The sequence below is a fragment of the Dermacentor variabilis genome, chromosome 4 (assembly GCF_050947875.1).
Source record: "Dermacentor variabilis isolate Ectoservices chromosome 4, ASM5094787v1, whole genome shotgun sequence".
NCBI classification, from domain to species: domain Eukaryota; kingdom Metazoa; phylum Arthropoda; class Arachnida; order Ixodida; family Ixodidae; genus Dermacentor; species Dermacentor variabilis.
Genome location: NC_134571.1, coordinates 34501259 through 34514712, shown reverse-complemented (window position 1 = coordinate 34514712; position 13454 = coordinate 34501259). Strand labels below are relative to the sequence as shown.

The following is a 13454-nucleotide window of genomic DNA, read 5'->3' as shown; positions in this document are numbered from 1 at the left end:
ACGCTATCTCGTAGCCATCATCGCTGCACTACAGTTTTCTTCTCATGCTTTCGCCAAACCCTCCTCCACTTTCTGCCCCATGGTTCCGTTGTAGCTTTCCTCCTCGCGTATTTCATACCCCCGCTTCCATTTGCTTTAATCTTTCACTGTGCTCGTTCACATGGTTACGTTGACCCCGACGCTCGCCGCAAGAAGGGGCACCTAATAATTGCACTCTAAAAAAAATCCTGGCAGTCAAAGGGTTAAACACAGTGTTCACTCATGTTGAACTGCACTGTCCCACAATGCTCAAATGCTCACCATTATGGTCACATCAGGTTATTGCTTTAGAGAAACAGAGAGAAATAGAAGAGAGGAAAGGCAGGAAGGTTAACCAGACACACGTCCGGTTTGCTACACTACACTGGGGAATAGGATACATATAGGGATGAGAAGAGAGAGCGCTTAGTGCGTATAATGTTTATCGGTATCAAAGCAATTCTTCGTGAGACTTTATAGGCCCTGTGAAACATTAAGTCATCATCATCGTCAGCCTGGTTACGCCCACTGCAGGGCAAAGGCCTCTCCCATACTTCTCCAACTACCCCGGTCATGTACTAATTGTGGCCATGTTGTCCCTGCAAACTTCTTAATCTCATCCACGCACCTAACTTTTTGCCGTCCCTGCTATGCTTCCCTTCCCTTGGAATACAGTCCGTAACCCTTAATGACCATCGGTTATCTTCCCTCCTCATTACATGTCCGGCCCATGTCCATTTCTTTTTTTCTTGATTTCAACTAAGATGTCATTTACCCGCGGTTCCTTCATCCAATCTGCTCTTTTCTTATCCGTTGACATTACACCCATCATTCTTCTTTCCATAGCTCGTTGCGTCGTCCTCAATTTCAGCAGAACCCTTTTCGTAAGCCTCCAGGTTTCTGCCCCATACATGAGTACTGGTAAGACACAGCTGTTATACACTTTTCTCTTGAGGGATAATGGCAACCTGCTGTTCATGATTTGAGAATGCCTGCCAAACGCGCCCCCAGCCCATTCTTATTCTTCTGGTTATTTCAGTCTCATGATCCGGATAGGTGGTCACTACCTGCCTTAAGTAGATGGATTCCCTTACCACTTCCAGGGCCTCGCTACCTATCGTAAACTGCTGTTGTCTTCCGAGACTGTTAAACATTACTTTAGCTTTCTGCAGATTAAATTTTCAGACCCACCCTTCTGCTTTGCCTCTCCAGGTCAGTGAGCATGCATTGCAATTGGTCTCCTGAGTTACTAAGCAAGGCAATATCATCAGCGAATCGCAAGTTGCTAAGGTATTCTCCATCAACTTTTATCCCCAATTCTTCCCACTCCAGGTCACTGAATACCTCCTGCAAACATGCTGTGATTAGCATTGGAGAGATCGTATCTCTCTGTCTGATGCCTTTCTTTATTGGGATTTTGTTGCTTTCTTTATGGAGGACTACGGTGGCTGTGGAGCGGTTATAGATATTTCCAGTATTTTTTACATATGGGTCATCTACACCCTGATTCCGTAATGCCTCCGTGACTGCTGAGGTTTCGACTGAATCAGACGCTTTTTCATAATCAATGAAAAGCTATGCATAAGGGTTGGTTGTATTCTGCACATTTCTCTATCACCTGATTGATAGTGTGAATATGGTCTAGTGTTGAGTAGCCTTTACAGAATCCTGCCTGGTTCTTTGGTTGACAGAAATCTAAGGTGTTCCTGATTCCATTTGCGATTACCTTAGTAAATACTTTTTTAGGCGACTGACAGTAAGCTGTTCGGTCTATAATTTTTCAAGTCTTTGGCATCCCCTTTCTTATGGATTAGGATTATGTTAGCCTTCTTCCAAGATTCCGGTACATTCGAGGTCATGAGGCATTGTGTATATAGGGTGGCCAGTCTTTCTAGGACAATGTTCCCACCATCCTTCAACAAATCTGCTGTTACCTGATCCTCCACAACTGCCTTCCCCCTTTGCATAGATCCCAAGGCATTCTTTACTTCTTCCGGCATTACTTTTTGGGATTTCAAGTTCCTCTAGACTATTCTCTCTCATATTATCGTCGTGGGTGCTACTGGTACTGTATAAATCTCTATAGAACTCCTCAGCCACTTGAACTATCTCATCCATATTAGTAACGATATTGCCAGCTTTGATCTCTTAACGCATACGTTTGATTCTTGCCTATTCCTAGTTTTCTTCACTGCTTTTAGGCTTCCTCCGTTCCTGAGAGCATGTCCAATTCTATCCATATTATAGTTCCTTATGTCAGCTGTCTTACGCTTGTTGATTAACTTGGAAAGTTCAGCCAGTTCTATTCTAGCTGTAGGTTAGAGGGTTTCATACATTGGCGTTTCTTGATCAGATCTTCTGTCTCCTGCGATAGCTTACTGGTATCCTGTCCAACGTAGTTACCACCGACTTCTATTGCACACTCCTTAATGATGCCCACAAGATTGTCGTTCATTGCTTCAACACTAAGGTCCTCTTCCTGAGCTAAAGCCGAATACCTGTTCTGTAGCTTGATCCGGAATTCCTCTAGTTTCCCTCTTACTGCTAACTCATTGATTGGCTTCTTATGTACCAGTTTCTTCCGTTTCTTCCTCAAGTCTAGGCTAATTCGAGTTCTTACCATCCTATGGTCACTGCAGCGCACATTGCCGAGCACGTCTACATCTTGTATGATGCCAGGGTTAGCGCAGACTATGAAGTCGATTTCATTTCTAGTCTCATCATTTGGGCTCCTCCACGTCCACTTTCGGCTAACCAGCTTGCGGAAAAGGGTATTCATTATCCGCATATTATTCTGTTCTGCAAACTCTACTAATAACTCTCCCCTGCTATTCCTAGAGCCTACGTCATATTCCCCCACTGACTTGTCTCCAGCCTGCTTCTTGCCTACCCTGGCATTGAAGTCGCCGATCAGTATAGTGTATTTTGTTTCAACTTTACCCATCGCCGATTCCACGTCTTCATAAAAGCTTTCGACTTCCTGGTCATCATGACTGTAGGGAATGTAGGGGCGTAGACCTATACTACCTTCAATTTGTACCTCTTATTAAGTTTCACAACAAAACCTGCCACCCTCTCGTTAATGCTATAGAATTCCTGTATGTTACCAGCTATATCCTTATTAATCAGGAATCCGACTCCTAGTTCTCGTCTCTCCGCTAAGCCCCGGTAGCACAGTACGTGCCCGCTTTTTAGCACTGTATATGCTTCTTTTGTCCTCCTAACCTCACTGAGCCCTATTATATCCCATTTACTACCCTCTAATTCCTCCAATAACACTGCTAGATTCGCCTCACTACGTTGCCAGGTTCAGATTCCAATGGCGGCCTGGCCGGAGCCAGGGATTCTTAGCACCCTCTGCTGTGTCACAGATCTGACCGCCGCTGTGGTCACTTGCTTCGCGGCTGCTGGGGACTGAGGGCCGGAGTTTGATGGTTGTATTCATATAGGAGGTTTTGGCCAAGTACTGCACCAGGGTGGCCAATCCTGCTCTGGTGAGAGAGTGCATTACCGGTTCTGGTCACCGGGATCAGGCCGCACTTCAGGCCTGTTTGTGCAATTTTCTCAACACACGTTTTTTTTTTTTCGGTGGAGAATTGCGTGGCACCGGGATTCGAACCACGGTCCTCTTGCACGTGAGGTGGATACTCTACCGAACCCGTAGGAGTTGTACACCTCATTTAACCTACAGTGGTGCCTTATTTGATCAGTCAAGGTGGACCAATCTGAGCTCAGTTATACCGCACAGATGGCACTCAACTAGAGAACCTGGTATTTATGACCTGCACATGTGTGGCCATACATAATAGAGGAGATTGTGTGTGTGTGTGTGTGTGCACGTGCGTGCGCGTGCGTGCGTGTGTGTGTGTGTGAGGAGGGTCCTCGTACAGCGATAAACTAAAAGAAGAGACATATTAAAAAGGGGGGACGAAAAAGAAAAAAAAGAAGGAAAACAAAAAAAGGAAGAGAACAGGTGATTTGAACTCGTGACCCTTGTATGTTGCCCGGAGAGATAGCTCAGTCGGTTGGTCCGTCAGGCCCCAGGTTACTTTGAAGCACCATAGCTGCTGTCCAGAGCCTCATACTTACGTGGAAAGGGACTGATGGTGGCCGCGATGGTCGATTTTTGCTGATTTCGAGTGGTTGGAAGGCATACTTTCTTGGAAAAATGGCCGCCCGTGAATAAGAGCGAACTGGAGCGGCTTTAGAGACTAGGAAAAGCTTGATCACATGCTAGGCGAACGCGGCACGCTTAGCGTGGGAAGCTAGCCCGAGTAACTATCTCAAGGACTGCTGCTCACGAGGGCGAGATACCTTCGTGTAATTATAATAACCCTAATAAGATTACTTTCGAAAAGAGAACGGCCCAGAGGACTGTACTATGAGTGCTATGACTGAGAATTTTCTATATATATATATATATATATATATTCATCTCATCTATGGGATCGAATGCGAGCGCTGTTGCTTTGTCTCTGCGTGTAGTAGTTAAGAGAACGAGTTTAAGGGAGGAGAAGAAGAAAGGAAAGTTTCTGAAGCATAATTGCAGCGCCGTGGTCTTAATGCGCACCCGCGGTAGAGAAACTGAAGGAGATATAAACGTGCGTGGCCATGATACGCACACGACAAACTGCCTTAATAAATTTAGAGACTTGAGAGAAAGTTTCGTTAACAACCAATAACATGGCATTCAGCACTCGAATACGACGAGAGAGATTATTGAGACGTGGAAAATTCCCTTGAACTAAGTATGGTTTGCAAGACAAATGCTTGTAAGTATTGAACTTTATAAAAGATGAGGAGAATATGCGCTCACCGAGAGGCCGGCGTCCGCACGAGACCACACCAGGCACTTTACTGATACATGGAGCACTTTGTGGCCGGAACAAAGCCCCCCTTCTCTGCCGGCCAAGCGCAGATAATGTGCGTTCCGTAACGTGCGTTCCTACCTACTTTAAGTAGGTAAGATTAACTGGGGGACCAGGGGCAGAGTTTGCAGATTCACACCTCCCGCTATTTAAAGGGGCCCTGAAATACTTTTTATTAAAGTCAAGAAGTGCATTTGAAGTTAAGATAGACTATTTCAGAAATATTTTGCCACAAAAAGTGCTTCGGTGCGTTCAGGAGAAGCAAAGTTATCGGCAATCAACGGTAGTGTATGATCCCGTTCACTGTGCTACTGTTCCTTCTTCAATGTCTTGCACTGCAAAGGTTACGGTGGAGCAAGACGTGCTTACAAAGCTCTGCCTGTTTAATGTCACTGTAGTGCACAGTTCATATTTGATTTTGGATGTTCTTGCAGATGGCACTAATTTCGATTTTGGCACCTACAACATGCCAAACATAGCCAAACGCGGTTGTCCTCAGCAAGCCGCAGTGCGCTCGCCCAGCAAACTCGTTGCAGTATCCCGCAGTGGCCGCTGTATCTACGCTACGTAGGAGACTGCAGCTACATGCAACTGTAGTGCACATGCGCAGTGTTTGCTTTGTGCACGGCAGGGCTTGAGTGCGCCCTCATGTTCACGTACACGTCAGGTCGTGCTAACGTGATGCAAACCGGCTTTGTCCTGCACCAACCAGCTTGACCGACGGATAGTAGCCACATCCACCTTGCACATTTTGAAGTGCTATCACACTTAACACGAAGCAAAATCCACCAAGGTGTCTAACCAGGAGCAGGCAGAAGTGAACGCACGTTGGCAAGCATCCGTGTGGTCTGACCTTAAGTGGTTCAAGGCTAGTTGAGTGTTCAAAACTAGTCTAAATTAGCGAGACCCGACGGCTACAACACCGATAAGCAGGGTGCCAATGTTGAATTCCTATGCGGGAGGCCACAGCTTAGCGTGGGCACGCCATAGTTGGCTTCTTCCAGAAGTATGTAGTTATTATAGATATTCGAAAGCAGATTTTCGCTTAGTTCAGCCTGTTTATTAAACTGCATCAATAAATATACGCAGTAACAGTAGGAAGAAGCACACTCATCCAAATACCCTTTTAGGCTATGTGGTACAGCACGAAGCGGGACAGGGGACACAGGAAAAAAAGAGAAGCGCTTACTGCCAACTGAAAATTCTTTTATCTGATACAAGGTGTTATATACAAAAAACAGAGGGAAAACAACATAAGAAACATATACGTAAAAAACGAAAAATAAAGAGGAAAAAAATAAAGATGAAAAACATTATAAGGATGCCATCACCGCTCACTATTCGTGCTGCCATTGTCTAAGAATGCCATCTCCCTTTGTGATAAGGCCAGGGATGGCATACTCATGCACAGGCATACTTCACGTGCCATGCTAGCCAATTCAACGGTGGCAATGATATAACACCTTGTATCAGACAATAAAATTTTCAGTTAGCAGTAAGTGCTTGTCCTCCTTTTTTCCTATGTCCCCTGTCCCGCTTTGCTCTGTACTACAAAGCCCAAAATGGAAAGCCAACTAGCCCAAACCATCACCCTTCCAAATACCCTCCTTGATTGACGTCAGCTATTGGCCAATAGCAGCCACGGATGGGAATCTGCTATATTATGAAGTAAAGCATCCAGAAAAGAATTAGCAGCAGGCTTCTGTTGAAAAGAGAGCATTTCAGAAAATGGTGACTTCGCGCTCCGCTTACAAGCTCTACACGTGGCACACGACTGCAAAATTTGACTGAGATGTTCACGGCAACATATGCTATCTGCAGACTGTTTTGTTTCACCAAGCCCGAAAGGTGGTTTAGGACTCCTTTAAAGGCTGGCTTTACTGCTTAGTTGCCTGGTGGCTGAGCCTACTGCATTTTGGAACGCAGACAGCCATGAGAAGCAGCTGCCAGGCTGCAGCAGGAAAATCACGCGCTTGATCATGTCACCTCCAACATTGAGCAAGCTGGATGACTGTGCACATCAAGCCATGTTCCTTCTTGGCTCAACCTTGCATGATTCCCTTGCAGCTGCAGCATATGTTGCGCAGACCATTCATTCTTATGTCACTTGGATTTTATGTGGAACAGGAAAAATTTGCCTAGAGTGTCCATTTATAAAATATACATTTGTGCATTATGTTTGATCAAATATATTAACTTATTTCACTTTACCTGTGTGCAGGGCCAGCTGCAACCACCTGTGCTGGTGTTTGTACAGAGCAAACAGCGAGCCAAGGAACTCTTCGCAGAGCTTGTCTACGACGGCATCAATGTGGATGTGATCCACGCTGAACGAACGCAGGCGCAGCGTGATCGTGTTGTGCGGGCTTTCCGCTCGGGTCAGGTCTGGGTGCTCATTTGCACCGAGGTCCTGGCACGTGGTCTAGACTTCCAAGGCGTGGGTCTTGTCATCAACTATGATGTGCCGCCATCGGTCGTGTCATATGTTCACCGCATTGGTGTGTAGCATTTGAATGCTGAACACTTTTTAGTCACCCATATAGAGGTCAAGTATGTAAAAGAGAAGTTATGATAGAATATACTTGCAGCAGAACTCGGATATTCACACACATGCATTTGTATTAGCTTGACAGATTAAACATGCATTCTTTGTCTAATGTATTAATGGTATAGAAGAAACGTACTTGGGGATCTGGCATGCGCACTCAGAAGTTCAGTGAGATTTTTGGGGGGAGAATAACAAAATGGAAAACAGAAAATAGGAAAAGTTTAACTGGTGTTATAAATAGCGGCATGCAAATATTTGAAACTTCGAATGTTTGATTAGAAAGACACTTTTACTATTTAAAATATTCGAACACCTGAAAATTGCTAATGTCAGTTCTTTAACTCAGCTCCTTGCAGTATAGTCATGTTATGCGGCAAAGAATACAGACTGTATTGCGGTGAAGCATAATTGCCGAGCAGTGAAGCCTACCAAAAGCAAGAATGTGCCACTATCACAGTGCTTCTTCTGGTGCTTATGGCTATCCAACACAATCAGCTCAAGTACCCACATTGTGCTGCCTGTTCATTCATCTGGACAACACCAGCCGCCAGTTGTATCTCTGTATCTGCTACTCTGTATCTCTAGATCTCTGTATCTGCTACTAAACTGGCTAAGTGCCTAAAAACATGGTTTCCAAACTATAAATGTGACCAAGTAGCAAACTTGGCAATGTCTTTAGACCCTCGTTCTAGAATAGTTGAGTACCCTCAGGATAATTCCATGCCACAGTTGATTAATAACCTGGGTTTAGAAGAAGGGGGAAAATTTAAAAACCAAGAAACCCAGGTATGTCTTCAACAACAAAAGCTTCTGAAGAGGCTCCTTCCATGTCAGCACAGTCGAAAGACTTTGAAAAGCTCATCAACCAACAGAAATTTTCACTTGCTTGTGGGAACAATTTTCACTGCCGCAAGAACAAGTTTAAATATATGTGCAGCATGAAATTTTGGGCCAAAAGGAATATCCATGTGAGTGATGGTGTGAGCCTGGTGCCCACTGCTGGCTCAGCTTGCAAACAGATACCCGCTGATTCCAGACACTAGTGTGTCCAATGAGCAGCTTTTTCGGTGTGTGTAGGAGTTGTGACATAAAGGAGGGCGATTGCTGCTCCCCGAACATGCCCAGCAGCTATCCTTCCTTCATGACAAGCACAATTTTCATGTACATTATTTGCAGTGCAATAATTTTTTTCACCGTACCTCTGGTTGGCGAAAAAAATTTCATTCTTGCAAAACCAATAGTATTCATATCCGAAAAATATTCTGTTTGATTCACACTTCGTTTTCATTATTTGAATTCGCTTAGAAATGGAAAATTTGATATTCGCACACCCCTAGCTACAAGCTATGATGGATAGAACAAACAGTCATCGCCTTTTAATTTGAAGTCAAGTGAACTTCATGTCACAATCTCATTGCTACTGGTTCAAAAACAAAACTTCTGGCAGTGTGAAGACCAGTTGCATTGTATTGAACTTCACTGCACAGCCATATTAAAGTGCCTTCTCATTCAAAGTTCATGATTCAATTTACAGAGCTTTTTGTTTTTGTGTGTGTATGTGTGTGTTGTCTGTCTGTCCCTGTCGAACAATTTTACCTGGCTTCTGACTCGCTTTCTGCTCAGAGATTTGCTGTTGTAAAAAATTTTGTCAATCTGCTCCATTTGTGCAGGTCGAACGGGCCGTGCCGGTCACCCAGGCAAGGCGATCACCTTCTTCACAGAAGATGACGTAATAGAGGGCCGCTTGAAGAGCATTGTGCACCTCCTTCGCGAAGCTGGACAGCCTTTGCCAGATTACCTCCTCGGAAGCAATCCAAAGTTAGTTCCAAAACCTAATATAGTATACCTTTCTTTTTCTTCAAAAAGCATGCACATATATTTAAATGATGAATTTTTCAAATTTTATCCCAACCCATGACTGTCCAAATGGCTATGGTGAACTACTGCTGAGTGTGCAGTCCTGGGTTCAATTACTGACTGTAGCAGCCACGTTTCAATGAAAGTGAAATGCAAAAACACTTGTGTATTGAGGCTTTGGCAATTGTTAAAGAAACCAAATGCTTCAAATTAATCCCAAGCCTCGCACACAGCATCCCTCATAGCTGAACAGTTATTTTGGTGAGCAATTAATATAAAATTTCATCCTGTAAACAACAAATGGAATATGTATAAAGCAGGCTGATAAGCAGTTAAGTAGCATGTAAGAATATGGTGACTTCAATAATTATGTATATAACCAACCACATTGGGGTGTCATGAGGACTCCCAAGCCACATTCACAGCACTATCACCTTGACATCAATGTCTTATTTGAGTGTACCGAAAATCTTATCTTGTAAAAGGCGCACAACAGAGAGGAGATGCTTTCACAGTGCTGCAAAACATCTGCATTTCTCCTGTTTTATGGAGAACAATTTTGGCAAACATTGCAGAGGGAATTTTAGCAACAGTGATGGTTATGTGAGATAGCATACATAGGAAGCAGGTTGCAATGTGAGCTCTGTGGCTGCGGTACACCAAACGTGCCAGTCCCCACACTTATGCACGAGCTCACATTGCCAGACTCCACTTTGTCTTAGGCACAAGGTGAACATAAGCCAAAACACCATCGTATCAAATGAAATGGTTGCAGGGCCAAGCCTGTCCTTTGCTTGTCAGTAGGTGCTTGAATATAGTGAACTCTTGTTAAGACAAACTCAGTAAAGCCGAATTCTCACATATAACATACAACATGGAAACGTTTGTTTTGTTTTGCATAGACTCAATGCAAAAAAAAAAAAAATCTGCCGAATGACGAACCGTCTCAGACATTCACTTTGGTTAAGACGAACATTCGGAGTGACTGCCACCGCTACCAATCCTGGAGGCTAGGGTGCATTGATATGTTGCGCCCGGAGGCCCGGGGTCGGGTGACGTGCAAGCGTATGGGTGCTATAGCTCATACAAAGCTATCGGCCTTCAGTGTGCCTAGACTGTCCACATTGCAAATCGCATTCAAGACAGGGTTCGCACGGCTGCACCACATGCAGCAGCCAGTGGAGCAGAACGCCTCCTTTCAAACATTTGCTGACTAAATTCACGAGCATGGTGTCAGTGTGCACAGGCAAACATGAACACGTCACACTCTACGACCGTGGACGCTTGGTGTCAAGACACTGGCGTGAGGAATCACTTCAGCAGCAACGCGCGAAGTGCCCTTCGCGTCGTCTATCGCTTCCATGCAAACTGAGCAGTGAGAACACAGCGCACACAAAGCTACAAGCCATCAGCCCACCTAGACTGCACCCCAGAGGATAGAGAATGGGAAGCCCAAGCCAAGTGCCAGTGGAAGCAAGTCAACCCCCACTTTCAAGAGAAGCCAACCCAAGCCGAGCGCCAGCAGAGGCAAGTTAACCCCCAACTTCGAGAGTAGGAGGCCGAGCAGAGACGTCGATGCATAGAGATTCCTCCTATGGAGGGTGCTGATGGATGGTTCAAGAGGGAATTCCTCAACCGTGAGTGTGGCCACGACTGCAATGTGTGTAATAGACTGCGGTTTGACCACAGCCTCATGCGACTAAAGAGTGTGCGCAATCTGGAACCTAAGCTCAAATCTAGCAAAACAACGAGACAAGAGACTTTTGTGAAAATCGCGCTAAACACGAGTTCAAACTTGAGAAAACAACCGCCAGCTTCGCTGTTTTGACAGCTTTCACTGCGTGGAACTGGCTTTACTTTTCTGTTCAAGCTTCTGGCGAAAAAAATCCGCGCCGTTAGAATCGGATAAACACCATAATCAGACATTGTGAGCTGCAGTTATTGCTTGAAAATTTTCGCAGGTCAGGATTTCAGTGTGAGATGATGCGTGTTTGATGCATTCACTGTCCCCTAAGCTCCGCCGAGACAGATGCTGCCACTAAGGAGTTCACTATTGGGGTCACCATAGGGGTCAAGCACATGCGTACTGACTGGTCAAGTTTTAATTACCTGGCGAAAGCCAATTTTAGGATTGTAATAATGAAAGTTTTGGCCCATAGAAATGCATGCGCACCGACCAGGACCTTCTGCCAGAGTCTAAATAAACAAAAAATTGAATTAACCGGAGTCAAATTGTGAGTCGACTATATTATAGTATTTGCCCAATTCTGGCGTGAAGGTTTTTTTTTCACCCCCAAGAAAATTTGTCGGAAAATTGCTAAGGAGGTGCCATCTGATACAAAACAAGAACTGCATTCTCGACAGCCTACCCTCAGAGCCAGCCAAGCCACCATCATCGCCATTGCCATCACAAAATGGCAACCATAATGGTGACGGAATGAGTTCGTGCATTGCATGACCACAGCTCGACACTTTCACTTTGATTACAAAACATTGAAATTATAAGTTATTTTACATAATAAGCTCGCGGCAACAGGTCGCATCTCATGTTTTTGGTGTGCCAGAGAATTGCTTGCGTCGCAGGACGGACTAGCAAAGTGGCTAATGTAGGCGTGGACCACCATCCCATTTGCAGTTGCACAGTCATTTAATAAATGCAGAATATCAAATACGAGGACGGCATGTTGTGGTTCTTCATAAGGGGCGATAAAGTGCTGTCTGGGAGTGATGATTTCTTTTGTCTAAGTCGGAGGCATTCGATTTCTACTTTATTTAGGAGCTCTGATGTCATTTTACGTTGTTTTCTTTTTTCTTTGAACCCATAAAAAGTGTGTGCGTGTTCAATTCGGGGACATGGATGTTAGAAGTGGCAAATGCTGCCAAATGAATCAGTGGCGTGTTTTGGTGTTTTCTCTGCCTCTTGTGTAATTTAACCAATTTTGTCGGCAGCGTCAGGGTCGAATTAACAGAAATCAGTTATACTCTATTTGCTTGCTCTGTTGAGCTCCGGCCACGGTCACCAAAAATCCTAACTGCAGTGGCCACATTCTGATGGGTGTGTAATTCAAAACTGCCCCTGTACTGTGCATTGGGTGCGCGTAAAAAAAAATGGTCAGAATTAATCCAAAACCCCCCATTATGCAAGCCTTATGATCGGATTCTGGTTCTGGTGCATGAAAGCCCAGAATTTAATTGAATTATTATATTCATATTTGATGTGAGAATTCACAATTTGAAGTTGTTGAATACGTGTACATTTCTTTTGAATATATAACACATAGAAACATTTACTGGAGTCTTGACGGAGACAGAACGATATATGTGATGACTGTTCCAAATTATTCTGCTGTAGATAGCCTGTGATTGTTGAGCAGGGCCCACCAGTTCCTTAGAAAACATACGGGGCTGATTTGCTCAATAATGGCCAGTCAACCAATGAGAATGGCTCACTTTTAAAGGAAGCCTGTGAAAGAAATTTGTTACAATTTATTATTTGGCCAATCTCACCATGTTAACGTCCCTTCAATATAATGTGCAGTGCTGTAGTATATGTGTCACACTTCTCTCCTTCAGGGAACGCAATATTGTGTATGCACCTGATAACATCAGCTGTTCCCTTGTTTTACTGCTGTCATTTCCATGGCACTGTAGTTAATCGAAAGCAGTTGTTTATCATTTACAAGTTCCTCTGCTATTAGAATGTCTAATTGTGAACGGTCGTACACGCCTGTGCCAATTCATAAAAGTCCAATTTCCAATTTTGCCAAACAGGCTCCAGGCAAACTTCGTTATTGATGTTGCTTCAGAAATGAGAAAGTGCTATTCAATATTTAAGTTGATATTCCGGGGTCATCTTTCTCTAATATTTATGGTCAATTCTGAAATTTCACTATTTAACACTGCTAGCCATCAGATATAGGCAGGATGTTTGCGTGCCACTGCAAATGATACTGCATGAAACACTTTAGCTTTGTCATTGAAGGAGCTTCAATGTGGCATTCTTTTTCAGGCAACGAGTGAGGCACCAACTGGTTGCTGAACGTGAGCCTATTTCAACCATCCCACCAGACTTCAAGAAGAAGAAGATGCGTCGTGCAAACAGAGCATCAAGTAGCAACACATCTTGAGTTTCATTATTATTAAAGAGAATTTGTTACCTTGTG

General features: G+C 44.2%; 1 protein-coding gene across 1 annotated transcript in view; it reads left to right on the top strand.

The window, feature by feature from the left end:
• The window catches only part of ais (DExD-box helicase 52), a 32889-nt gene extending 19435 nt beyond the window's left edge, over window positions 1-13454 (top strand). Inside the window, exons 10-12 of the mRNA XM_075688634.1 lie at window positions 7108-7384; window positions 9105-9252; window positions 13301-13454. Of these exons, the coding sequence (XP_075544749.1) occupies window positions 7108-7384; window positions 9105-9252; window positions 13301-13418 (543 nt within the window). The 3' untranslated portion in view covers window positions 13419-13454. The remainder of the gene's footprint in view (window positions 1-7107; window positions 7385-9104; window positions 9253-13300) is intronic.